General features: G+C 37.5%; 2 protein-coding genes and 1 pseudogene across 2 annotated transcripts; 1 reads left to right on the top strand and 2 right to left on the bottom strand.

The window, feature by feature from the left end:
- Window positions 1-1,572: 1,572 nt before the first annotated feature.
- Window positions 1,573-2,532, bottom strand: Or51f1f (olfactory receptor family 51 subfamily F member 1F). The gene is given in 1 exon segment (NM_001001281.1): window positions 1,573-2,532. A coding segment is annotated over 1 exon segment (960 nt).
- A 7,177-nt stretch (window positions 2,533-9,709) lies between these two features.
- On the bottom strand, window positions 9,710-10,654 carry Or52r1c (olfactory receptor family 52 subfamily R member 1C). The gene has a single exon (NM_001000134.1). The coding sequence runs from the start codon at window positions 10,652-10,654 to the stop codon at window positions 9,710-9,712; it is 945 nt and encodes a 314-aa protein (NP_001000134.1).
- Window positions 23,023-23,949, top strand: Or51a5b-ps1 (olfactory receptor family 51 subfamily A member 5B, pseudogene 1; annotated as a pseudogene).

The following is a 27,253-nucleotide window of genomic DNA, read 5'->3' as shown; positions in this document are numbered from 1 at the left end:
TGTGTTTTTTCTGTATTTTCCTCTACCACTTTCAACATTTCATATTTTATGTTGTTTTATCCATTTTGAGTTTATAATTTTTTCAGAAATTGATTTATTTTCATTTGTCGATATGTTTAGCAGAGTAGAACAGCCAGTTTCTGCCGTTTCACCCTTACAGCCCCTCCTCTTACATCTTTAACTTGTCTTACTTCTGTGGGTCTCTGAAGAGCAAAGATTTCTACTCTGTGCCTTTAGAACAGTGCAAGATGTAAAAGTTGGCATTTAAAAAACAAGTGGACTCCACTGAGTTCAGAAGAAATTCTGTGTTTTCTTTATCTCAAGACTTATTTCAGATAAAGGTTATGATTTTAAAATTCATATTCTCTCATGAATATTGTACACATTGCACTTACAATTCTTCCAGAAAATTACTTCCAAAATATTTTTTGATATGTCCTTGGAAATCCTTAAATTTCAGAATACAACGAAAACTGGATACAGTACTAGTTTTGAGTTATCAGCCATAATAATATTAAATGCATTATTTTAATTTTTGCTCATATTCATGTTTCATGAACATATTCAAAACTTTGTGAAACATAATTATGTATTTTATTGATATTTAACTTCCCATTATATTATGCAAAGACAAACACACTAAACTGCACCTTTAGTCACATGTGTACTGATGAACCAAATATGTTGAGGGGGAAATTTGTCATTTGGAGGAGTCCATAGTTGGAAAAAAGCGTACAAAATGGGTTTGCTAATGTGAACTTGCTCCATCACACTAGTGCCACAGTGTTTGTAAGCTGCCTGTGGCATCCATCATAAATATCACAATGTTGTTTACATCTCTAAATTTCCACTATGCAACAGACAGTTTAAGCTTTTGGCTGTCTCCTAAGTGCAAATAGTTGCTCTTTTAAGGAAACAAATATTTTTGCCTTGTTTGGTATCAATTACTTATCAGGTGAAAATCATTGATCAATCTTTAGTTGATTGGTTGGTTAAAGACGACATGTAAGTAATTTATGCATTCATACAACATGAAATGTTCATTTTGCTTTGATTTTTCTGTGATGACAAAAACATATATTGTATTAAATTCTTGATGAACCATTGTACATTATGAAAACTATTGTAATATAAATTTTAAATTCAACATCAAGAAACAAAGCAACAATCTCTTCTCTAAGATTCATTACATTTTACTTTCTGGTCTCTTCTAGACTGAGAGTTCCACTTCATTTATCAAATAAATAAATAAATATCCCTAATTTATAAAATGTTCTTTTGATTATAACTTGTCTGAAACATTTATTCTTGTCATGTATACCATGTATTGTCTCTGTATACAGCAAGCAAAATAATTTTGGAAAAGCTATGAAACATTTACACTGAAGCATGGATTCATGCAAAGTGTAGTATAGCAAATTATGAACAAAAACCATCTAAAGGTTCATTAAAACTTGCTAAATAAATTAAAAACTTGAAACCTCCCACAATTAATGGGGACTCTCCAACCACATTTGCTTTTGTAGCATAAAAATCACACCAGAATTTTCAAAAGTTAAGGGTACTCTGTGTTCATTTTGCAAAGAACAAACTAAGCATAGCCTTTCTGATTTGTTTTGTTTTCACACTATAGATGATGGGGTTGAGCACAGGGGGTAAAAGAAGGTAAACATTGGCCATCATTGAATGGACTATTTTGGGCGCTGATCGACCATAGCGATGAACCAGAGACAGGCTAAACATCGGGATGTAGAAAACAGCAACTGCTCCAATGTGGGACACACAGGTACTGAAGGCTTTGTGCCGTCCTTCCGAGGAGGCAATATTGAGGACAGAGTGAATGATCAGTACATATGACAAGACAATGCATGGAATATCTACCCCTGTGGTCAGAATGAGATCAACTAGTCCACAGATGTCGTTGGCCCGAGTGTCTGAACATGCTAACTTAATCACATCTGGATAATAACAGTAAGAGTGGGAAAGGGCCTTCCTTTTACAGAAAGAGACAGGCGTAAGGAGCAAAAGTAGTGGGATTATTAATAATAGAGTGCGCATCATCACTAGGAAAACCACCTGAATGATTCTAGAATTAGTAAGAATCATGGTATATCTAAGAGGGTTGCAGATTGCTACATAACGGTCAAAGGCCATAGCCACTAGCACCCCAGATTCGATACATGTGAATCCATGGAGAAAAAACATCTGAACAATACATAAATCTAGACTGATTTCGTTTGCTTGAAACCACAGGATTCTCAAGGTGGTTGACATTGTAGAAACAGTCAAACCCAGGTCAGTGGCAGAGAGCATAGAGAGGAAATAGTACATCGGTTCATGCAGACTGTGCTGGGTCACAATGATAAAGAGGATCATGCTGTTGCCAGAGAGGGCAGTGGCATAAAGACAACAGAAAGGGATGGAGATCCAGCCATGAGCAGACTCTAAGCCAGGAATGCCAGTCAACAAGAAGGTTGTCAGTTTCGATGTGAAGTTGCTTAGGAATTCCCTGTTGTCCTGCAATTGTAACATTTGCCTCTAGAGTGCTCACATCCTAAGAAGTAACAACAGAAATCTTGTTATAACTGCAGTTTATAAAAAATATTTAAATCATTTTCTGATTAGTAAAACTACTCTAGGAAATAAATTCTGTTGTTCAGAACACTAAAATATATTAATTTAGCAATTGAAATTAGCAACATTTAGAACATACAATGTTAAACTAAGAAAATATAATCACATAATTTTATACGTTATATGTTTATTTTTCTATTTATAGACTTTTAAGTTCCACAGGATTTTGTGCATAGTGATTTCTAGAAATTCAAAAAATAAAAATCTTTCAATGTGGGACACTCAGTTCTTAGAACACAGAAAAATAAATCCATTTAATATTTAATTTGCTAGGCTTAATGTGAGCAGGAGAAACATTCTTAAAGACTTTGTTTCTCTAAATTGGTCCTAAATGTGTTACTCTTCAGACATAGAATTCTAGAAGCAATCAATTTGATCCCACATTAAGGGTGAATAGCTAAAGAGTATGTTATTAAAAGGAAAATAACAAAGACAGGATTTTGTGGAAATTTATGGGAACAGTTATAAGTCCTAAGCCATGAGAAATCTGAATGCTTTAAGAGAACTATAAAAAAATGGGAGCACAGTATCCCCCTGTGTTTGACAAGAGTGCTGATCTGCTTGGGCAGCCAACTCAAGTAAGTATGAAACATTCAAATGTAGTTCAGAGCAGTTGTTGACCTTGGGAAAGGCAGGTGCCCTCCCTAACTGAAACTCACCGTCAGTTGGGTGGAGGGTGGATTAGGGAATGGATGGAGATATTTTGGTAATGATATAGTTTATTTCATTTTTAGAAACTTAGCAGTTAAGGCAAAGAGAGAGATTGAGTGTGATGAAAGGATGGGTGTTTTACAAAAGGGAGACTATAAATAAATATACAAATAAATAAATTGTGATTATAGATATAATAAATAGTCATGAATTTTAAATAATTAATGAGAGGATTCAGTTTATACATAAATTTTGAAAATATCAGGTGGTTTTGCTCAACACAGGACAGCAATTGGATCTCAGAAAGATGACATCAAACATTTTTATTGACACTAGAGTGTGTTGAGTACTAGACTGATGGATGTCATTGCAGGAACATTTTCACTCAATACCTATAATTCTCTCAAGGAATTATGAAGATAGATTTTGATTTTTTTTCCAATAGTGTCCAAATAGATATAGTTTGGCTTGAGGACAAGGTAGAAGATACAGTTGGACAGGCAGACAATTTTACCGGTATGTTTAGGATTTATGCTATTAAAATAATAAATTACATAATTAATTTCTAGGATTGCTAAAAGTCAAATAGTGACAATATTACTTATCCTGTTATGGTTTTTGGTCAAATTTGCTTTATTATGCTAATAAATATCATGTAATCTACTTTGAAGTAATGTTTTCTTGCTATTTTTTTCTTTTTTCATAGTAAATCAGTAATTTCATGAATTTCAACTCTCAGAGTAATCATTAAAATATTCAACTACAAACTGTTTGAAAATATTACATGCGACTCCAAAGATATGATAGAATATATAATTACTTGAAAATTCTATAAGCTTGTTTGGATAGTTATGTGTAGGTAATAAACATATACAAAGACAGCACAGTGAGCATCCTTATCTATCTTACCAGGACCTTGTGAAAACAGGAATGTTCTATGTCTTTCCACTCAGAGACAGAACAGGCTATCATGCTGTGACCTATTGTCTTTTTACTAAGCTTGAATTAACCCTGAGAATATATGAAAAAAATGTAGTTTTCTCTGGGGAATCTACCAAAGAACAAGCGACATATATAAAAATGTAAGGTATCATCACGGAATCCCAGAAGGCTTTAGCTACCAACTCCAGTGAACAGGAGTACCCAGAAGTCCTAAATGATAAACACAGGACACCAGAGCATTTGTAAACAGTTGGCTCTCCATATTGATATACTATTTCTTGTGCATTCTGTCACACTCACTGAGAGTTCATATGTGCACTGCTTTGTTTGAAAAAAACATCTTTCTTGTGTCTTTCCATCTAGTTCAATGCTATTTCCGTATCCTCTTCTGTAATAATCCCTCGATCTGTGAAGAAGGAGGATACTTAGATGTCATAATTAGGAATTATTATCTCTTATTCCCTAAATGCTGACAAATGATTCACTCTATTGATTGCAATACACAGTAAGTTGAAACCTCTCTTTTATGGGAGATGATAAATGTGTTAATCAATGGGTATAGCATTAATCAATAGGAATCATTTCAGTAATATACATAATTAGCAGAATAATTTTGTCTTCCTCAATAGGACCTATAGAATATCTAGCCACAGGTTCTTGGCCCCAGGAATTCTGCCAAGCATGAGTTCTATCTAGTGGAGAGGACCTTATATATGATCAGAAAGCAGTCAGTTACTCCCATAACATTGAAGTACTATTGTACCAGTGGCCATAGCGTGCCAAATTAGTCATTACATTTTCTCATAAAGTGAACAGAAGGGTAAGATTGTGCCTAGCATCTTCTATCTCTATGAAAACTAGCAAAGGGGAATAAAACTTTAAGATCAGTATTCATTGATTTCTGTATATTTTATGACTCAGATACATGGTGTCTTCAGCAAAAGAGCACGATAGATTATAAGTGTACAAAATTGTGGCGCATGATGTGATGTTTTAATATATGTATAGAAGGTATGAGATCAAGGCAATTAGCATATACATTACTTCAGACATTCTTTATGTAAAAACTTTTCTTCTGTGCATTTTGATGTTGGTTGTTTTTTGGTTAAATAATAAGAATATAATATAAGAATAACTTGACTCTGAGAATAATTCATAATCATGACATTATTCATATGCCTAATCTTTTAAACTGTGTACATACTTAAATACAACTGCACCTAGTTCTCAAAGATATACACTGTACAAAAAAAATACAGAGAACAAATCAAAGCAACTGTGGAATTAAGGCCTTAGCAAAAGTTTTTCACTTAGAGAGGAAGAATTATAACGAACCCTAATACAACAGTGCCCTACTGTCCAGCCTCTAGGCCTTTACTTACTGTTAATCTTATGACTAAAAAAAACTATTTGATAAACATTTTCTCATTCTGTTTCCTTGGCAGATTGGTTGCTACAATGCCTTGTTGGCTAAGCCAATTGATCTTGGACATAGTACCTGATGGACTTGTTCATTTATCTGTTACCCAAGGGAAACATGAGAAAGAAATGAGCACTCTAGGTCTTTGTAATCACAAGAAGATATGATAAGAAAATAATCTTTAGTAGCGTTAGCTACCTATCAATTGAACACAGGGCATCAGAACATGAGGAAAATAAAATAGAGGTTAATTCTCAGGTAAGCTGTGTGCTCATTAGTGTTCCATAACAATGAAGGGAAAAAAACTTAGAGGAGGAGGGTTTATTTGGTTCATGCTTAGCATGTTTTGCTTCTGAGGACTCTGATTGAAGCTGAAATATAGCATGAGCATCTGGTGGAGATTAGCATCTTATCTTCTTATGTATCGAAAGGAGAGATGGAAAGATGTAAAGGGACCATAGAAAATCGCTGTAAGGACAGTATCCCAACGAATGACTAGATCCAGCCATGTTCTTCCTCCAATGTATCACCAATAACTGGAGACCAGATCTTGGACACATGATCCTGGGGGAGACATTTTATATCCTATTATATCTGTAAGGGGTGATCTCTAACTCAGTGAGGTGAGACTATAGAGTTTCAGTTTAACATTCACAGGAAAACATTAGTATGGAGATTATCCTTGTTCTTGTTTACTGTATAAAACTTTGCTTGCTGATATCTATGGGCCAACTGACTCACAGTCCATTTCATTATAATACTATGAAATTCATATATGGTGTTATCATAGCATCATTTTTTTATCTTAACAGCTTAAAGTTTCTAATAAACTCATATAACATAATTTTAAAAATGGAGAAATTATCCAAAGTGAAACAGAGCTGGAGTATAATCAGTTTTGCACTATGCCTTTGGGCAGGACTGTGCTTGCATTTATACACGCACAGTTAAAATAAAAAGATACCAGAAAAATCACTAAACTCAAATCAATAAAAGCAAAGTATCAAATGAGAAGGGAGAAGAGAGTGTGACATGTTTGGCTGAGCCGTACAGAGGAAGGGGAGGGAGGAAGAGAGAGAGGGAGAGGGAGAGGGAGAGGGAGAGAGAAAATGATATGTCATAATCCTTGATCTGTAGTCAGTTCTATCTCAGATTATTTCTTCCTTCTCCTGGTACCCAAGGTTTCAGAATAATTCCATCAGTATATCTCTTCTAGCCTCATTTGAGATTTCTGGGTAGAAATAATGAGTGATCTCTCCATATCCTGTAAGCTTCCCCGAGATCCTCAGAACACAGCCACTGTAGTTGATTCTGCTGGAACTTTTTCTGAAATAATTTTCCTGTTCTAGAACTCTGATGGTGCTTGTCTATGCAAATGCAAAGTACTCTATTTCATACCTCTTTGCCACTTTTATACATGTTATGAATTAAAACTACTTTTTATAGGACCCAGAATAGTCCCAATTTTCTTTCTATAAATAACATTTCTTGGTTTCAGTTATAACTTTTCACTCATTTGTACCCTGTGTCCAAGTCTCTGTGTGAGTGGGACAACCTGTATTGCATATTTATCATTTTTGACATCTATTTATCCTGACTAGATGATAAAATCTGAGTGCAACAAATGGTTTTATATTCCCCATGTTGATGGATAGTCAATACATTCTCACTCGCCAGTACAATACTCTCAAATTTGAATAGTCACTCTGGTGTTTTAGGCCACTTCTGAACGAATGCCTGTCTTCTAGTCTTCCAGGTAATGAGAGAAATAAGACACACTTAAAATTCCATGGTTTTTTTTTTTTTTTTGTGGCCCATACATATACAGCCACCCAATTAGATAAGATGGATAACGCAAAGAAGTGCCGGCTGACAGGAACCGGATGTAGATCTCTCCTGAGAGACACAGCCAGAATACAGCCAATACATAGGCGAATGCCAGCAGCAAACCACTGAACTGAGAATAGGACCCCCGTTGAAGGAATCAGAGAAAGGACTGGAAGAGCTTGAAGGGGCTCGAGACCCCATAGGTACAACAATGCCAAGCAACCAGAGCTTCCAGGGACTAAGCCCCTACCCAAAGACTATACATGGACTGACCCTGGACTCTGACCTCATAGGTAGCAATGAATATCCTAGTAAGAGCACCAGTGGAAGGGGAAGCCCTGGGTCCTGCTAAGACTGAACCCCCAGTGAACTAGACTGTTGGGGGGAGGGAGGTAATGGGGGGAGGGTGGGGAGGGGAACACCCATAAGGAAGGGGAGGGGAAGGGGCTAGGGGGATGTTGGCCGGGAAACCGGGAAAGGGAATAACAATCGAAATGTAAATAAGATATACTCAAGTTAATAAGGAAAAAAAATTTAAAAAAAAGAAACGTTAAAAAATAAAAAATAAATAAATAAATCCATGTTTTTGTTTGTGATTGTTTTATTCTAATCATATTTTCTTTTTATTGCATACTTTTATTTACATTCCATATGTTTCTAGTCATATTTTCAACATCACAGCAAATTACCTCAGATACAATTACAGAGGAAGAAAGTCCTACATTGGTGACGGGATTCAGAGGTCAGATCCTGCTCACTTTGCTCTGCTGCTTTGAGCCAACTCATCATGGCAGGAGTGTCTGCTGGAGGCCTGGTCCCCTCATGCTAGCTGTGAGGAAAAAAGAGTGAGCTGGGATCCACAATGCCTCCTCAAACGTCACACCTCAACGACCTAACATTCTTCTTTGGGTCCCATCATCTTCCACTGCCTTTCAGTATCACCAAAGCTTTATACTAAATATTATTCACTAGTACACACACTTTCTTTTGTCTTAGTCAATAGTAATATTGCAAATATATCAAAAATTGTTTGTAAAGTCTTTTGTAATTTGGTATTGGTAAAGTATTTTTCCTGTTACTATTAGTAAAGTACTGTGCCTATTTTTCATGCCTATAAGCCCAGGGTAATTTAAACCTTAGCTCAATAATTTTTAATAATAAAATGAAACTTTAGCAGCTAAAGATAAGTTTTGAAAAAATACTACTGTGAAGAAGAAAAGAAGAAGACACTAAGCTTTATTAACCACAGTGGGTATTCTTAGCATTTAGGTGCCTTTATTAAATAAGCTTCCATATATGTGCACTCCTTTTATAGTTAGTATGGAGAATGATGGGAACTAAATTAGTTTCCTTTAAAACTTAATAACATATCAATAATTATCAGATCTTTACTATAAGATTGTGGGGTTCAATCTTCATTTGGGTTCGTCTGTTTTCATCTCCCTCTCCTTCCCACTTCCATTTTCCTCTCTCCGCAGTCTTCCTTTCTTCCATCCCCCTCCTCTTTCTCCCTCCTTCCCTCTTACCTTCCTCTTTTCTTTCCTTTTACTGGGTAAAGGTGTTCTGTATAGTCTAGGCTATTGATTTTATATATCAAGATTCAAAGAAATCTTTAAACATTTGTTTATTTATGAAATAATATATTTCAAGAGAGATTCCAGATTGAAATAATATGTATATTTTTGACTGGTGAAATGACTAGATTCATTCAAAATTGTGCGACCTTATATTTAAATTATGACAATCAGGTAAAATATTTACTGATTTTAATCAGTGAAAAGTCTCCAGATTTTGAAGTCAACAACATAGAGTCAGGAGTAAGGTTCTCATATGAATAAAGAGGCAGAAAAGAAACAATTATAGCAATAACTAAAATTAAATTTTGCAAGAAAAATTCAGTGTATTTGTAATTTTCAAATATTTATTTTACCAAATAGGTCAAATTCAAATTGACCTATTATCAATTTGAACAAAGAACTGAAGATTTAATAAATGAATTTTGTTAATAAACAATCTTTCATGAGGAATACATAAATTAAATCTATATTATATACCACATCTCTCAGATCTCTGGCTGTGGGTACCATGAAATTCATTCTTTATTGTTCAGCCTGCAGGCTAGCTGTTCTCACAGAGATGACCTTGTGATGTTAGGTAAAAAGCTTGTGAACTGTTTCTCCTCTGTGGCGACATCAGTGTGGGTAAATGAAGAAACAATGTGCTGTGGTTTCTGGTTCATGAGCCTTTACCACAAAACCCTCGGGTAACCCTGTCCCTGATCTGTTTTGTTCTAACTCCATATATGATAGGATTGAGCATGGGAGGAACTAGAAGATAGACATTGGCAAACATGATGTGCACAACACGGGGCACATGGTGGCCAAAGCGGTGGGTGAGGAAGGTGAAAAGGGCTGGGATATATAAAGTTAAGATGACACCAATATGAGAAGCACATGTACCAAAAGCTTTGAGGCGAGCTTCACCTGAGGGCAACCTCAACACAGCTCTCAGAATCATCACATAAGATACACTGATGACAATTATGTCAAAGCCAACCACAGAGAAAGCCACAAAGAGTCCATATCCACGATTAACTCTGGTATCAGCACATACCAACTTGAGCACAGCCATGTGCTCACAGTAGGACTGGGGAATGACCTTGTTGGGGCAGAAGGGCATCCTGGAGATCATGAAGCAGAAGGGGCTCACCCACAACAGCCCTCTCACCATCACAGCTGCCCCTAGTTTGATGACTACAGATGTGGTCAGGATGCTGGAGTGTCTGAGTGGGAAACAGATAGCCACATAGCGGTCCAAGGCCATGGCCATGAGCACCCCAGACTCCACAGAAGAAAAGGCATGTATGAAGAACACCTGGATGAGGCAGGCATTGTATTCAATCTCATGATCATGAAACCAGAGTATGGCCAGCATTTTAGGTTGTGTGGAGGAGGATAGAACCAGATCAGTGGTAGCTAGCATGGCCAGGAAGAGGTACATGGGCTCATGGAGGGTATGGTCAATTCGAATTATGTGTAGAATGGTGATATTTCCAGTCACTGCCACAACATACATGACACAGAATGGAAAGGCAACCCAGAATTGATAATTTTCCAGTCCTGGGATTCCAAGCAAAATGAAAAATGTAGAATGGGAAGAGCTGTTCCTTGAAGGCAACATGAGAGAATGTGTCATATTTTCTGAGTGATGAAGTTACTCTGCTCTCTGAGGATTATAACAGCCAAGACATGGATAATTATTTGCACTTGTATAATATTACAATTTTATTAATGATAAATTATAGTAAAAATCATCTTTTATAATAAATAATATTTTGTAACATAAAATGATGATACTTATTAGTACTTGTAACATTTAAAATATTAGAACATCTCAGGATCAGGGTCAATTATTTCCTAAAGAAAAATATTTTCTATTTTCCAGGAAGTAGAATCTGCTGAGTGAAAACAAGTATGACTTTAGTTACAATCAACTTTGTCATTTTTTCTTTGACAAATTACTTGATCTTCCCTTCATCTCTGTGTTGAATCATTTGAGCAACTGTAGCTCATAATATGAAGGAAGAATGACATAAGGAACAATAGTAACGTATTTTCATAGTTAGCACAGTTATCATTTTGGTTTTAGCCTAGGGAAAATGGCATAGTATTTTTAATGAAAATCTTAGACCATGAGCATCTTATGCTTTGTGCATGATCCACTCTTTTTAAATAAGTCCCTTTCCCTGTTACATTGTAACATGTTGGATCCTGTCTGCAGCTATATTTTTGAAACAGACTTGCTTTTACAAACTTCAACCTAATTTGATTTTCAGACTGCAATTAATTCAGGAATGTAATGGATGATAAATTACACAAAAAGATGGCTATGCACCTGACATTCTGACATCTTCTCGATAAAGAGAAGATGGGTAAATATATAGTGAATGAATCATCAAGGCCATTATTCAGATGCAGCATACCCATTAACTGAGTCTCAATATCACCGACTGGAAAGTTTGCTCATAGAATCCCCTTATTCCCAATTGAGCTATGCCCATCAGAGTTAAGGCCACTCCTCATGCCACAAATTGAGAGGAATTTATTGAGTGCTAATGTTTACATATTCTTGTTTAACGCACTTGGGTTTTTTTTTTTTAATGTCAGAGCTCTCTAAGGAGTGCAACTTGTCACACACACACGCACACACACACACACACACACACACACACACACACACACACGACATAGGTGACCTGTGACTTGCTTCTTACAGAACATCTTTCCTCTCAGTTGTTTCTGCCCTGTGCTTGTGTTTGAGAGCCTCACTTTTCACCTCTTCCATTACAACAACCCTCAAGTGAAAGCAGTATCCTTACTGTCTCCCTTAAAAAATGTTTTCAAACTAACAAATGTATTATTTAATAGGCATCTAGTATCCTTAAAGATCTAGTACTCTTCAAGATCAAACAGTCCTCATATCTTTCTTAGTCCCCTTCATTTATAATGCTGAGAGCAGTGCGGCTTAGATTTTAGAAGTCTTCTCTTACACCGCAAATCTTACCAACCTTCCTAGCTAATCATCATAAGATTGCCCAGATACTCCTATGAAGTCTCCAGTCACAGTTCAGATATGCATATCATCAGGAACTCAGGGCCCCTGCTTTTCTTCCATTTACCAGATTCACTCTCCTCAAACAGTACCACATTTTCTGATTAAACCAGGGGCTTCAGCCTTTCCTGGCTAGTATGTCACTCTTACTTTGTGGGGACAATAGATAAAAGGTGATTTAAACAAACACACTTAGATCACCTTCATTCTGGCCCACACTTGCTGGACTAGATGCTAAAGGCTTATATTCTCTATGTGTATAGCTATTTCTGATCAATTTTTGGGGAGAGATTATCATTTTCTGAGACCTTTCACTAGAGCCCCTTAATATTTATTGCTCTAACTTATGTAAGGTTTCAGTGTCATTGTTTATAATGAGTCATTAAATGATTTGTCAATGATCACATATTAAATTACTGTCTGAATACATGTCTCTTGGACTAGGGCTTCTAGTGGAACACAATATCTGTCTCTATTGACAATGGGTAGTTGAGAATCCTGCTTCACACAGGTCGGGCAAATTGCTAACCTATTGTAACAAATACCAAATTGTCGAGTACTTAGAGTATACTGAATTATAGAATTTGGACTCAGGATTCTTCTACTTCCCTGGACCAGAGCCATGACCACGTTCTAGGTTGTCTGTTTTAGTGTCTCTAGGAATGTATTGCATTCTCTGGGAACTGCCCTCGCCATTCATTCTCTCTCTCTCTCTCTCTCTCTCTCTCTCTCTCTCTCTCTCTCTCTCTCTCTTCCTCCTCCTCATTCCTCATTCCCTCTCCCCTTCCTTCTTCTCTTTTTTTTTTTTTGGTTCTTTTTTTCGGAGCTGGGGACCAAACCCAGGGCCTTGCGCTTCCTAGGTAAGCGCTCTACCACTGAGCTAAATCCCCAGCCCCTCCTTCTTCTCTTTTGTTGTTCTTCTCTCTCTACTTTGCCTTGCCTCTATCTTAGCAGGGTCTTGATATTATTAATATAGCCTAGTGGGCCTCATATGCCAGAATACTGGAGTTCTAGGAATATAACACCATACCAGTCAAGAAATGGCATTCTCACTGGCTTCTTCCCACTAGTCTGAGTAGAGAAATCACTTACAGTTTGGAAATGGAAACACAAGCACACACACACACACACACACACACACACGCGCACACACACATACACACACATACACACACATACACACACACACGCACACACATACACACACACATACACACACACACACACACACACACACACACACACACACACACACACGTTACATAGCTTAATTGGAAATCCAATATTTCTCCTCTCTTCTGTCTAAACTTTTTCCAGATCCAGAACTCTTATGTTAAGAGACATGCCACAGTATTTCTCATTCTCTTCTGTCTGCTCTGACTTTATACTCTCAGTGTTTATTTCTTGGAGAAAAGCCAAAATAAAAGAATTGACCTGAAAGCTACATTTGTTATAGGAGATGTGGTTTTTCATCTGGTGTGTTTTCTCTCTGAATTTTTTCTTCATGTTCTATGGAATCTGTTGTCCTCACTGATAAGAATTCCCATCTGTTTCCCTTTCAGTCTTAGGACCTGAACACATAAAGATTTGTGAGTATAAGCTATACTTAACGGACACATGCTTCCTGATCCTTTATTATTTTTGTTACATGTAGAAGAATTTCCATAGGAAAAGGGCAGTTTATCATCTTGCTTCGGTTTGAGAAATGGAGTTGTGCATTCCATAGATAGGAAGAAAAAGGCATACAATTTTCCTTTTGCCCAGTACTCCTTGTTCCTCTATTCTTCCATTAACTTATGCTATTCTTATATTTACATGATATAATTATTATTAGCATATTAATTAATACTACTCAATAGAAAATGAAATAAAGTTATATGCTTATAAAACATTAGTGACAGGGTGCTGACCTTCTGAGTCTCACTCTGGACTATCTGAACCTAATTGCAAAGCATGTGAGATTCAGAAACATCCTGTTGATGGACCATGTCTGCCTGGAAGGTATCTTCCTACCTTTCTAGGTCTGACACAGAGGAAGTCATTATTCATCTCCCCATCTCAGAGTGTAGCTCAGTGGACTTGGATTTCTAGACAAGGTGCTTCCGTCAAGCCAGTGCTCTCAATATAGTACATCACTTTTCTTCTGGATTCTTGAAGAGTCTACATGTCCCACTGATTTCTGAGAAGGAAAAAAATATGCCTTTGTCAAAAGGAATAATTCACTGTGACTTCTGCTGTATCTTTGAACAAGCTGACTATGACTAAAGATGTTGTGACAAGCCCCTGGTATTCAGCCTTGTTTAGAGACTTTGGGTCAGGGTCTATTTAAAGAATTTTGTGGTCCATCTTTTTCCCCAAGCACTGATTCTTTTCCTCTTTCTATATTCACTCTCTCATATTTACAATAACTCCAGTTATTCCCTCTGAGACTAGTAGCTGAAACTGGAAACATTAACCCCTAACTTTACTCTTTTAACTGCATACAGGAACACAAAGACAGGTTTGAGAGAATGCAGAAAAAGGTGTGTTATTGGGATTACATAATTAAGCCTATGCTTATATTAAAACTTTTTATTAATAATTTTATTGCTCTCAAGGTATATTAGATGCAACATGAAAGATCATTGAGACTTCATATATGTTTAGGTTTAACTATGAGGGGTATGCCTACAAACATGAAATGCATTCATCAGATGTATGTGATCATATGTGTATATATATATATGTGGAAGTGTTGGTGTTTGCTTACTTGAAGTGTGTATAATTAATGTAACTCTCTCATTCTATGAGTTCATATTGGAGAATGCACAGCCTTTGTGTAAGTGAGTACCTACTTACATTCTTGATAGCCTGAAATGGCAAGTCATGACGTTCATAAGTATATGGTATTATTTTGAAATAGGGCCATTTTGAAATGATGGTGGTGGTTAGATAAAGCTATCATAAAGTATGATAAATTACTAGTCCAACATAACTGAAGTTCTTATCTAAACATAAAACCATATGTGCATGTATATGTACACACACACACACACACACACACACACACACACACACACACAACCTTTGAAGAAAAAGAAGGCAGAAATCAAGGTGTTGTCCCTATAAATGCAGGTTTCCCTCAAACTATCAGAAGCTAAGAGAGAAGGACAGAAGATTCTGCTCCCACAAATCCAAGAGAATGAACCACACATACTAACACACTGATAATAGACTTGAAGTTCTTAGATCCATGACAAAGAGACTTCTGTTTTTAAGCCACTAAGTTTGTGACCCAAATAGATGTTGGAGATGGACAAAAGTCTTGTATTAAGAAAAACAATGATGGCTTAATGATGTTTCTAATTTCTGGGATCACTTAATGCTTTCTAATATTAAACCCTGAATTTTCTGAGATTAAGAAAAGGAAAACACAGGGCTGGGGATTTATCTCAGTGGTAGAGCGCTTACCTAGGAAGCGCAAGGCCCTGGGTTCGGTCCCCAGCTCCAGAAAAAAAAAAAAAAAGAACCAAAAAAAAAAAAAAAAGAAAAGGAAAGGAAAACACCAAAGATTAAAAGAATGCATTGAAAGGGAATAACACTCGAAATGTATATAAGAAATACTCAAGTTAATAAAAAAAAAAAAGAATGCATTGAGATAGCTAAGAATTATAAAAACGATCTTTAATGCTACTTGAATAGGCATAAACAAGAGCTCGCTAAACTGCAAACAATTTTATAGAAAGTATTATCCTTAAGATAACTTTCTCACAAAAAAAAATAGCTTCTATGTCTTGACTTGGCAACCACAAGTGCTGTGCCCAGCAGACAGCTCAGGACTTGCTGTGCCTCATGATTCAGTCCTGGCTGGGCTGGAATTCACTGTGCAGACTAGACTGCCTTCAAAGCTACTGACCTCAGCCTAGAGGTGTGGGTTACCACATTTAGTCTAAATTTGAATTTTGAATCACAAGGCTTAGGAAGGGCACCCCAGGCCTGTGAAGAGACCCTACCCTACCAATTCTCTGATTTCACAGCCTGGCTACCCTCCTCCAAATTCCCTGCTGTGCTCCAGGGAACACAGAAAAAAGTCATGAATACAAAAAACCAAAGTCAAGGCTTCTTTCTTGTGGCTGGGTAGGTGTTTACTAGTGCAAATGTCCTTAATACTTTAACTATGTAGGGCTTCTCTTCACCCCCACATCCAGTTTCATTGTCCCTTTCAGTGAAAAGAGCTGGTCATTTTGGGAGCTATTTTCTGCCCTGTTGGACTGTATGGTCTCCTCACTCGCCCATCCACATAGGTAACTCCAGTGGGCATTTTTTTTTTCATGAAGCAATTTAAGTATAAAATACTTATTTTTTCAAAATTTCATGGGTCATTGTTTTTGATAGCTGAGTAATATTCCATTGTGTAGATGTACCACATTTTTTTGTATTCATTCCTCTGTTGAAGGGCATCTGTATTCTTTCCAGCTTCTGGATATTATAAATAAGGCTGCTATGAACATAGTGGAGCATGTGTCTTTGTTGTTAGTTGGAGCATCTTTTGGGTATATGCCCAAGAGAGGTATAGCTGGGTCCTCAGGCAGTTCAATGTCCAATTTTCTGAGGAACCTCCAGACTGATTTCCAGAATGGTTTTGCCAGTCTGCAATCCCACCAACAATGGAGGAGTGTTCCTCTTTCTCCACATCCTCGCCAGCATCTGCTATCACCTGAGTTTTTGATCTTAGCCATTCTCACTGGTGTAAGGTGAAATCTCAGGGTTGTTGTGATTTGCATTTTCCTTATAACTAAAGATGTTGAACATTTCTTTAGGTGTTTCTCAGTCATTCGGCATTCCTCAGCTGTGAATTATTTGTTTAAGCTCTGAACCCCATTATTTAATAGGCTTATTTGTCTCCCTGTGGTCTAACTTCTTGAGTTCTTTGTATATTTTGAATATTATCCCTCTATCTGTTGTAGGATTGGTAAAGATCTTTTCCCAATCTGTTGGTTGCCGTTTTGTCCTAATAACAGTGTCCTTTGATTTACAGAAGCTTTGCAGTATTATGAGATCCCATTTGTCAATTCTTGATCTTAGAGCATAATCCATTGGTGTTTTGTTCAGGAAGTTTTCTCCATGTGTTCAAGATGCCTCCCCACTTTTTCTTCTATTAGTTTGAGCATATCTGGTTTGATGTGGAGGTCCTTGATCCACTTGGACTTAACCTTTGTACAGGGTGTTAAGCATGAATCAATCTATATTCTGCTACACGCGGACCGCCAGTTGAACCACCACCATTTGCTGAAAATTCTACATTTTCTCCATTGGATGGGTTTGGCTCCTTTGTCAAAAATCAAGTGACCATAGGGTGTGGGTTCATTTCTGGGTCTTCAATTCTATTCCACTGGTCTATCTGTCTGTCTCTGTACCAATACCATGCAGTTTTTATCACTATTGCTCTGTAATACTGCTTGAGTTCAGGGGTAGTGATTCCCCCAAAGTCCTTTTTTTGTTGAGGATAGTTTTAGCTATCCTGGGTTTTTGTTATTCCAGATGAATTTGCAAATTGTTCTGTCTAACTCTTTGAAGAATTGGATTGGAATTTTGATGGGGATTGCATTGAATCTGTAGATTGCTTTTGGTAAAATGGCCATTTTTACTATATTAATCCTGCCAACTCATGAGCATGGGACATCTTTCCATCTTCTGAGATCTTCTTCAATTTCTTTCTTCAGAGGCTTGAAGTTCTTATCATACAGATCTTTTACTTGCTTGGTTAAAGTCACACTGAGGTATTTTATATTATTTAGGACTATTATAAAGGATGTCATTTCCCTAATTTCTTTCTCGGCTTGTTTTTCTTTTGTGTAGAGGAAGGCTACTGATTTATTTGAGTTAATTTTATACCCAGCCACTTGCTGAAGATGTTTATCAGCTTTAGTAGTTCTCTTGTGGAACTTTTGGAATCACTTAAACAGACAATCGTATCGTCTGCAAATAGTGCTATTTTGACTTCTTCCTTTCCAATCTGTATCCCTTTGATCTCCTTTTGTTCTCTGATTGCTCTGGCTAGAAATTCAAGAACTATATTAAATAAGTAGGGAGAGAGTGGGCAGCCTTGTCTAGACCCTGATTTTAGTGGGATTGCTTCAAGTTTCTCTCCATTTAGTTTAATGTTAGCGACTGGTTTGCTGTATATGGCTTTTACTAAGTTTAGGTATGGGCCTTGAATTCTTGTTCTTTCCAGGACTTTTATCATGAAGGGGTGTTGAATTTTGTCAAATGCTTTCTCAGCATCTAATGAAATTATCATGTGGGTTTGTTCTTTCAGTTTGTTTATATAATGGATCACATTGATGGTTTTCCATATATTAAACCATCCCTGCATGCCTGGGATGAAGCCTACTTGAACATGATGGATGATTGTTTTGAGGTGCTCTTGGATTTGGTTTGCCAGAATTTTATTGAGTATCTTTGCGTCAATATTCTTAAGGGAAATAGGTCTGAAGTTCAATCTGATGATGTTTTTAATTTCCTCTGATTCTGTAGTTATGTCTCCCTTTTCATTTCTGATTTTGTTAATTTGGACACACTCTCTGTGTCCTCTCGTTAGTCTGGCTAAGGGTTTATCTATTCTGTAGATTTTCTCAAAGAATCAGCTTTTGGTTCTGTTGATTCTTTTTATAGTCCTTTTGTTTCTACTTGGTTGATTTCAGCTCTGTGTTTGATTATTCCCTGCCTTCTACTCCTCCTGGGTGTGTTTGCTTCTTTTTGTTTTAGAGCTTTTAGGTGTACTGTCAAGCTGGTGACATATGCTCTCTCCTGTTGCTTTCTGCAGGCACTCAGACCTATGATATTTCCTCTTAGCACAGCTTTCATTCCATCCCATAAGTTTGGGTATGTTGTACCTTCATTTACAGTAAATTCTAAGAAGTCTTTAATTTCTTTCTTTATTTCTTCCTTGACCAGGTTATTACTGAGTAGAGCATTGTTCAACTTCCATGTATTATGTGGGAGTTCTTCCCTTATTGTTATTGATGATCAGCTTTAGCCTGTGGTGTTCTGATAGGATGCATGGGATTATTTCTATCTTTCTGTATCTGTTGAGGCCCGTTTTATGACCAATTATATGGTCAATTTGGGAGAAAGAACCATGAGGTGGTGAGAAGGTATATCCTTTTGCTTTAGGATAGAATGTTCTATAAATATCTGTTAAGTCCATTTGGCTCATGACTTCTCTTAGTCTGTCTACATCTCTGTTTATTTCTGTTTCCATGATCTGTCCATTGATGAGAGTGGGGTGTTGAAATCTCCTACTATTATTGTGTGAGGTGCAATGTGTGCTTTGAGCTTTAGTAAGGTTACTTTTATGTATGTATATTCCCTTGTATTTGGAGCATAGATATTTAGGATTGAGAGTTCATCTTTGATGAATATGAAGTGTCCTTCCTTATCTTTTTTGATGACTTTTGGTTCAAAATCGATTTTATTCAATATTAGAATGGCTACTCCATCTTGCTTCTTCCGACCATTTGCTTGGAAAGTTGTTTTCCGGCCTTTCACTCTGAGGTAGTGTCTGTCTTTGTCTCTGAGGTATGTTTCCTGTAGGCAGCAAAGTGCTGGGTCCTCATTGCGTATCCAGTATATTAATCTGTGTCTTTTTATTGAGGAATTGGGTCCTTTGATGTTGAGAGATATTATGGAATAGTGATTGTTACTTTCTGTTATATTCTTGTTTGGATGTGAGATTATGTTTTTGTGCTTGTCTGCTCTTAGTTTTGTTGCAAAACGATTAGTTTCTTGCTTTTTCTATGGTGTAACTTGCCTCCTTGTGTTGGACTTTACCATTTATTATCCTTGGTAGGGCTGGATTTGTACAACCATATTAAGTAAATTTGGTTTTGTCATGAAATATCTTGGTTTCTCCATCTATGTTAATTGAGAGTTTTGCTGGATACAGTAACCTGGGATGGCATTTGTGTTCTCTTAGGGTCAGTATGACATCTATCCAGGATCTTCTGGCTGTCATAGTCTCTGGTGAGAAGTCTGGTGTAATTCCAATAGGTCTGCCTTTATATGTTACTTGACCTTTTTCCTTTACTGCTTTTAATATTCTTTCTTTGTTTTCTGCATTTGGTGTTTTGACTATTATGTGTCGGGAGGAGTTTCTTTTTTGTTCCAATCTATTTGGAGTTCTGTAGGCTTCTTCTTTTTTTTTTTTTTTTTTTTTTTTTCATCTTTATTAACTTCATTATTTCTTATTTACATTTCGATTGTTATTCCCTTTCCTGGTTTCCGGGCCAACATCCCCATAACCCCTCCTCCTTCCCTTCTCTATGGGTGTTCCCCTCCCCATCCTCCCCCCATTACCACCCTTCCCCCAGCAATCACATTCACTGTGGGTTCAGTCTTGGCAGGACCAAGGGCTTCCCCTTCCACTGGTGCTCTTACTAGGCTCTTCATTGCTGAGGACCCAGCTATACCACCCTTGGGCATATACGCAAAAGATGCTCCAACAAACAACAAAGACACATGCTCCACTATGTTCATAGCAGCCTTATTTATAATAGCCAGAAGCTGGAAAGAACACAGATGCCCTTCAGCAGAGGAATGGATACAGAAAATGTGGTACATCTACACAATGGAATATTACTCAGCTATCAAAAACAATGAGTTCATGAAATTCATAGGCAAATGGATGGAACTGTAGGCTTCTTCTATGTTTATGGGCATCTCTTTCTTTAGGTTAGAGAAGTTTTCTTCTATGATTTTGTTGAAGCTATTTACTGGTTCTTTGAGTTGGGAGTCTTCGCTCTCTTCTATATCTATTATCCTTAGGTTTGATCTTCTCATCGTGTCCTGGATTTCCGGTATGTTTTGGGCCAGTAGCTTTTACTGTTTTATATTATCTTTGACAGTTGCGTCGATGATTTCTATGGAATCTTCTGCTCCTGAGATTCTCTCTTCTATCTCTTGTATTCTGTTGGTGATGCTCGTATCTACAGCTCCTTGTCTCTTCCTTTGGTTTTCTATATCCAGGGTTGTCTCCCTTTGTGCTTTCTTTATTGCATCTATTTCCATTTTTAATTCTTTCACCTGTTTGATTGTGTTTTCCTGGAATTCTTTCAGAGATTTTTACATTTCCTCTCTATAGGCTTCTGCTTGTTTATTTGTGTTTTCCTGCATTTCTCTAAGGGGGTTCTTTATGTCTTTCTTGAAGTCCTCCAGCATAATGATCAAATGTGATTTTAAATCTAGCTCTTGCTTTTCTGGTGTGTTTGGATATTCAGCGTTTGCTTTGGTAGGAGAATTGGGCTCCAATGATGCCATGTAGTCTTGGTTTCTATTGCTTGGGTTCCTGTGCTTGCCTCTCGCTATAATGTTGTCTCAAGTGTTACCATGTTCTGCTATTTCTGACAGTGGTTAGACCGTTCTATAGGCCTGTGTATCAGGAGTGCTGTAGACCTATTTTCTTGTTCTCTTTCAGCTAATTATGGGACCAGAGTGTTCTGCTTTCAGGAGTGTAGTCGTTCCTGTCTACTGGTCTTCAGCTGTTCCTGTGGGCGTGTGTCCTGAGTCCACCAGGCAGGTCACTTGGAGCAGAAAAGTTGTTCTTACCTCTGTTCTTGAGCCTGGAGTCACTTCTCAGAGCCGAGTTTCAGCTCTCCATGAGGGCAGCAACCAGAAGGGCCTGCCCTACCTTCGCTCTGGACCCTGTGCACAGGGGACCCAGATGGTGCCAGGCATTTTCCTCTAGAGTCAGAAATATGGGCAGAGAGTAGTCTCCTCTGGCTTCCCAGGCATGTCTGCCCCTCTGAAGGTATAGCTCTCCCTCCCCAGGTGTTGGTGCAGGGTGCTGTTTGACCCGGTCCCTTCAGATCCAGGAGGTGTCTCAGGAGACTTTTTTAATGGCCTGTCAATAATCTTTAAAAATCCCTAAGGATTTCCACTTGGGCCAGTTATTGGTTAGGCATTACCTCAGTCTTTGTGCCACCTTTGTTCCTGTATTTCTTCTAGACAAGACAAATTTTGGATTGAACGTTTTGTGGGTAAGTTTTTATCCCTTCAGTGGTGGTCTTTTCCAGCTACAAAAGAGGCCTCTTCAGGTTCAATGTCCCCATTGTTAACAATCTACGCTAAGGTTACCACATTGACTCCTGGAAGCCTCCTTCATTCCAGATCTCTGGAACTTCTTAATGATTTCCCTCACACCCCAAACTCTGGTAGCTGCAGACTTCCATTCATTCTCCTGGTTCCCTGTCTCTCCTTTTTCTCCCTATATCCGCCCCCAATTCCCTTCCCCCTCCCTTCTTCCAACCACTTTCCTCCTTCCCAATTTCTTTGGGCCTAGAGGGTTTAGCATGCATATTTTGTACTTTTGGATACTATCCAATTATCTGTTAGTACATACAATGCATGATATTGGGATCATTCATTTATTCTACTTGTCTGCAGAATACATGATGTCATTGTTTTTACCATCAATAAAGGGTTTCATGGTGCAAATGAACCACATTTTTCTGTATCCCTTTTTTGTTGTGGAACATCTGGCTATTACAAATAAAGCTACTATGAACATAGTGGAACCTTGAGCAAGCACCAAGCCCTGATGTGATTGGTGATACTCTGTTATGCTTGAAGACAGAAGCCCAGAATAACTGTCCTCTGAGAGACACCACCCAGCAGCTAAACAAAACAGATGCAAATACCCACAGCCAAACATTAGACAGAGTTCAGGATATGAAGAAGTCATACCATGCTTTGATATAGATATTGACATATACTATATGTCTGTATTTGATATACTACTATGGTTATCTCTGACCTATTTTTCTCCATGTTAGGTGCATTTCTAAGAACAATTTCTACCTCTCTTAGTTTGACAGCACCTTAAAGATTTCAATCACTTTACTCTCAGCACCAAAACACACCTTTTTGGAACCTTTCATCTTGATTCCACACATACTGCTATGTCCAGTCTCAACATGTCAGTTACTGAAGTGTCTACTTTCTATTTGGCTGAGTTCCCAGGGATGGAATCAGCCCGCATTTGGATCTTCATCCCCATATGTCTCCTGTACACAGTTGCCATCCTGGGCAACTGCACTAACCTCTTTTTCATAAAATCAGAGCCTTCTCTGCATGAACCCATGTATTATTTCTTCTCCATGTTGGCTCTCTCTGACTTAGGACTGTCCATCTCCTCTCTTCCTACCATGCTTAAGGTTTTCCTCTTCAGTTTTCAGACATTTTCCCCGATGTGTGTTTTGCCCAGGAGTTTTTATTCATGAATTCTCAGCTATGGAGTCATCTGTGCTTCTCATTATGTCCTTTGATCGCTTTGTTGCCGTCTGTAACCCTCTGAGATACACTTCCATCCTTACCAGTGCCAGGGTCCTTCATATCGGGCTTGCCTTTTCTCTCAAGAATGTGCTGTTGATCCTTCCTTTCCCTGTAACTCTAAAGCATCTAAGATACTGCAAAAAGAATCTCTTGTCACATTCCTATTGCCTCCATCAGGATGTCATGAAGTTGGCCTGCTCAGACAACAGCTTCAATGTCATCTATGGCTTATTTGTGGCTCTCACAGGCATCCTTGACATAACATTTATATTCATGTCACATATACTCATCCTGAGAGCAGTGTTGGGCATTGCATCCCAAAGGGAAAGGCTTAAGGTCCTCAATATTTGTGTCTCTCACATCTGTGCTATACTCATTTTCTATGTCTCCCTCTCTGATGTCAACTACTTTGCCAAATGCAGTACCCCTTTAACTAAGATCCTCATGGCTAACATTTCCTGCTTGTGCCTCCTGTAACGAATAATATACTGTGTGAAGAGTCAACAGATAAGAAATGTAACTCTAGAGAAATTGTGTCAGAAACAAAGCTGTAAAAGATGTTCAATCTCATGAAAATCCAATCATTACACCAGAAAATTAAGCAGAACAAACCAATAAGGACTAAAGCTGAATGTTAACTCTTCAGTATCATCTTTCTACATATTTGCCAAAATTAAAAAATCAGCCTTGCAACTTTTATTTATTTAATATTTGATATTGGCATATTAATGTAAACATACAATATATTTCTACATTTACTAAATTGTCCATATCATAAGATTATGGTATTATAAATGTTTTTATCCTTAAGAAATGTTCATTATGTTTATTTGAAAACTGATGATAAAAATTCATAAGAAAATGGGGTTAGTAATGAAACATGACTGAAGGTAGTTCTTCATTTAAACTAAACACATAGTTTTGGTAACTATAAATATATCTCTATAAATCATAAACTAAATTAATATGAAAAATGACAATTAACATGATGCCACTAAAGCAAACGTTAAAATGAAATTTTTAATAGAGTAAGTAATTTTTACACATTTATTTTACTTTTATAAACAGTTGGTTACTGAGCCTTTAAATATAATTATCTGGGCTTGATATATAAAACCAACTGTTTGTCTCTCATGTCTCTACAGCAATTACACATAATGATAAAATTCTTGAGCAGATTGCTCAGTTTTCTCTTCAAACTTTCTTCTCAACTTTCCATCCCCATATTCATCTTTACATTGTACACTTTAATAAGAGTTTTGCTAAATATGCTTAACCAAACACTTCATTGCTTATATTCTATTACCATAAACACAGAAATAGATTCCTTTGTGCTACAGTTTCTTGGATGATTACTGATCATTGGGACCTAACCTCAGCAAACAGCATATAAGAATAGTTGAAACCTTCCACCTCATCCCCAATGTTTACTATTAGATATCTCCTCTGTACAAATTATGCTTCCAGTATCTTGTCTAAGCTTATCAATTTTGGCTTTAATCAGTTATTATGATTTGAATCGCATTGGTCTCCCCTTCTATGAGTCTCCATAAGTGCTTTTAACCGCCTTGAGAGTTACCCTGGATAATGTCTTCTTCATAATTCTTTTAAAAGTTTCATGATGCAATAAATTACAAACTACATAATTAGACAGTTACCTTTCTATCAATGGCTCTATGGTTACACTTTTTAACCCTTTGTGTTTACTCTTAACTAGAGAACCATTCATAAGTCATACTTATAAAGCATTGTGCCAGAAAAAAAAATCAGTTAAATTACAGGAATGACAATCCTTTGTTATTTAGATTTGAGTGTAGTGTATAAGTTGTACTAACATTCCAAGCAAACAGTTTGGCTAGAAACCATGGTGCTTTGTCAGAAAATCCACACAGATCTAAATGTCTTTCATCTTGACTATGGCTTGAGCAAGAATGTCTACCTCAAGGCTGGGGTGTTTTTTCTTAATTCTTTTTTTGAGTGGTGTCTGTGTCTTGTCAGAATCTCTCTTTCTTTCCAATGGACTCTGATCTTTCCAAGGAAAGTCTAGACAGGCTCTGTCTATATATCTTCCTGACACTTTGTTGAAAATGCATCTACCAACCCTGCTGGCTCTATTCTCATTTTCATACATTTGTGGGGGAATGATTTGAAACTTCAAGAGTCTCCTTTGGAAATCTCAGCACTCCCCAACTTGTCACTTAAACACTCCCTCCCACTGTGTCTTCTCTTCCTTCCTCTTTAGCTATCAATTTTCCTTTCAATTCCTTTTTGCCCTTCCTCATGCTGCTCTGAGACTCTGATCTCTCCCTTTCTCTATCTCTAACACATTTTCCCCACCTTGGTTCTCCAACTCCTTGTTGTTACTGGAATATTAGAATTCTAGATTTACTAGAACCCTCAAGAGACCCCATACCTCCGTACAACCAGAAAACATGCTATCTCATCAAGAAAGACTCACATTAATTGAAACTGAACACTTATCTTCATTAGCTTTGGAAGCAGTCAGACTGCTGTTAGATGATTCCTCAAAAATCACCTGAAAGGTAGTTCAAAGCCTCTGTTTTACCACACATTGGAGACAAAACTTATAAAACTCTTTTCCACACTGGTACAACCATTCTGGAAATCAGTCTGGAGATTCCTCAGAAAATTGGACATTGAACTACCTGAGAGCCCAGCTATACCTCTCTTGGGCATATACCCAAAAGATGCCCCAACATATACAAAGACACATGCTCTACTATGTTCATAGCAGCCTTATTTATAATAGCCAGAAGCTGGAAAGAACCCACATGCCCTTCAACAGAGGAATGGATACAGAAAATGTGGTACATCTACACAATGGAATATTATTCAGCTATCAAAAACAATGACTTTATGAAATTCATAGACAAATGGATGGAACTGGAAAATATCATCCTGAGTGAGGTAACCCAATCACAGAAAAACACACATGGTATGCACTCATTGATAAGTGGCTATTAGCCCAAATGCTTGAATTACCCTAGATGCACAGAACACATGAAACTCAAGACGGATGACCAAAATGCAAATGCTTCACTCCTTCTTTAAAATGGGAACAAGAATACCCTTGGAAGGGTATAGGGAGGCAAAGTTTAGAACAGAGACTGAAGGAACACCCATTCAGAGCCTGCCCCACATGTGGCCCATACATATACAGCTAATTAGACAATTAGACAAGATGGATGAAGCAAAGAAGTGCAGGCCAACAGGAACTGAATGTAGATCTATCCTGAGAGACACAGCCAGAATACATCAAATACATATGAGAATGCCAGCAGCACACCACTGAACTGAGAACGGGACCCCCATTGAAGGAATCAGAGAAAGGACTATAAGAGCTTGAAGGGGCTCGAGACCCCATATGAACAACAATGCCAACAAACCAGAGCTTCCAGGGACTAAGCCACTACCCAAAGGGCTCCAACCTCATAGGTAGCAATGAATAGCCTAGTAAGAGCACCAGTGGAAGGGGAAGCCCTTGGTTCCTGCCAAGACTGAACCCCCAGTGAATGTGAGTGTTGGGTGGAGGGCGGTAATGGGGGGAGGATGGGGAAGGGAGCACCCATATAGAAGTGGAGGGGGAGGGGTTAGGGGGTTGTTGGCCCGGAAACCGGGAAAGAAAATAACAATCGAAATGTAAATAAGAAATACTCAAGTTAATAAAGAAAAAAAACAGACATTTGAAAACAAAACAAACAAACAACAAAAAAAAACTCTTTTTCACAGACTCAACTACAAAATATCAGTACAACTAAGCATGATGATTCATACCTGAGTATTGGGAGGAGTCAGGATGATCAAGAGTTCAAGGTAATCCTCAATACATAGTGTTAT

The sequence above is a fragment of the Rattus norvegicus genome, chromosome 1 (genome assembly GCF_021556685.1).
Source record: "Rattus norvegicus strain SHRSP/BbbUtx chromosome 1, alternate assembly SHRSP_T2T, whole genome shotgun sequence".
Lineage (NCBI taxonomy): Eukaryota > Metazoa > Chordata > Mammalia > Rodentia > Muridae > Rattus > Rattus norvegicus.
Note: the sequence above shows the minus strand (reverse complement) of the source record. Positions and strands in the feature narration are given on the sequence as shown.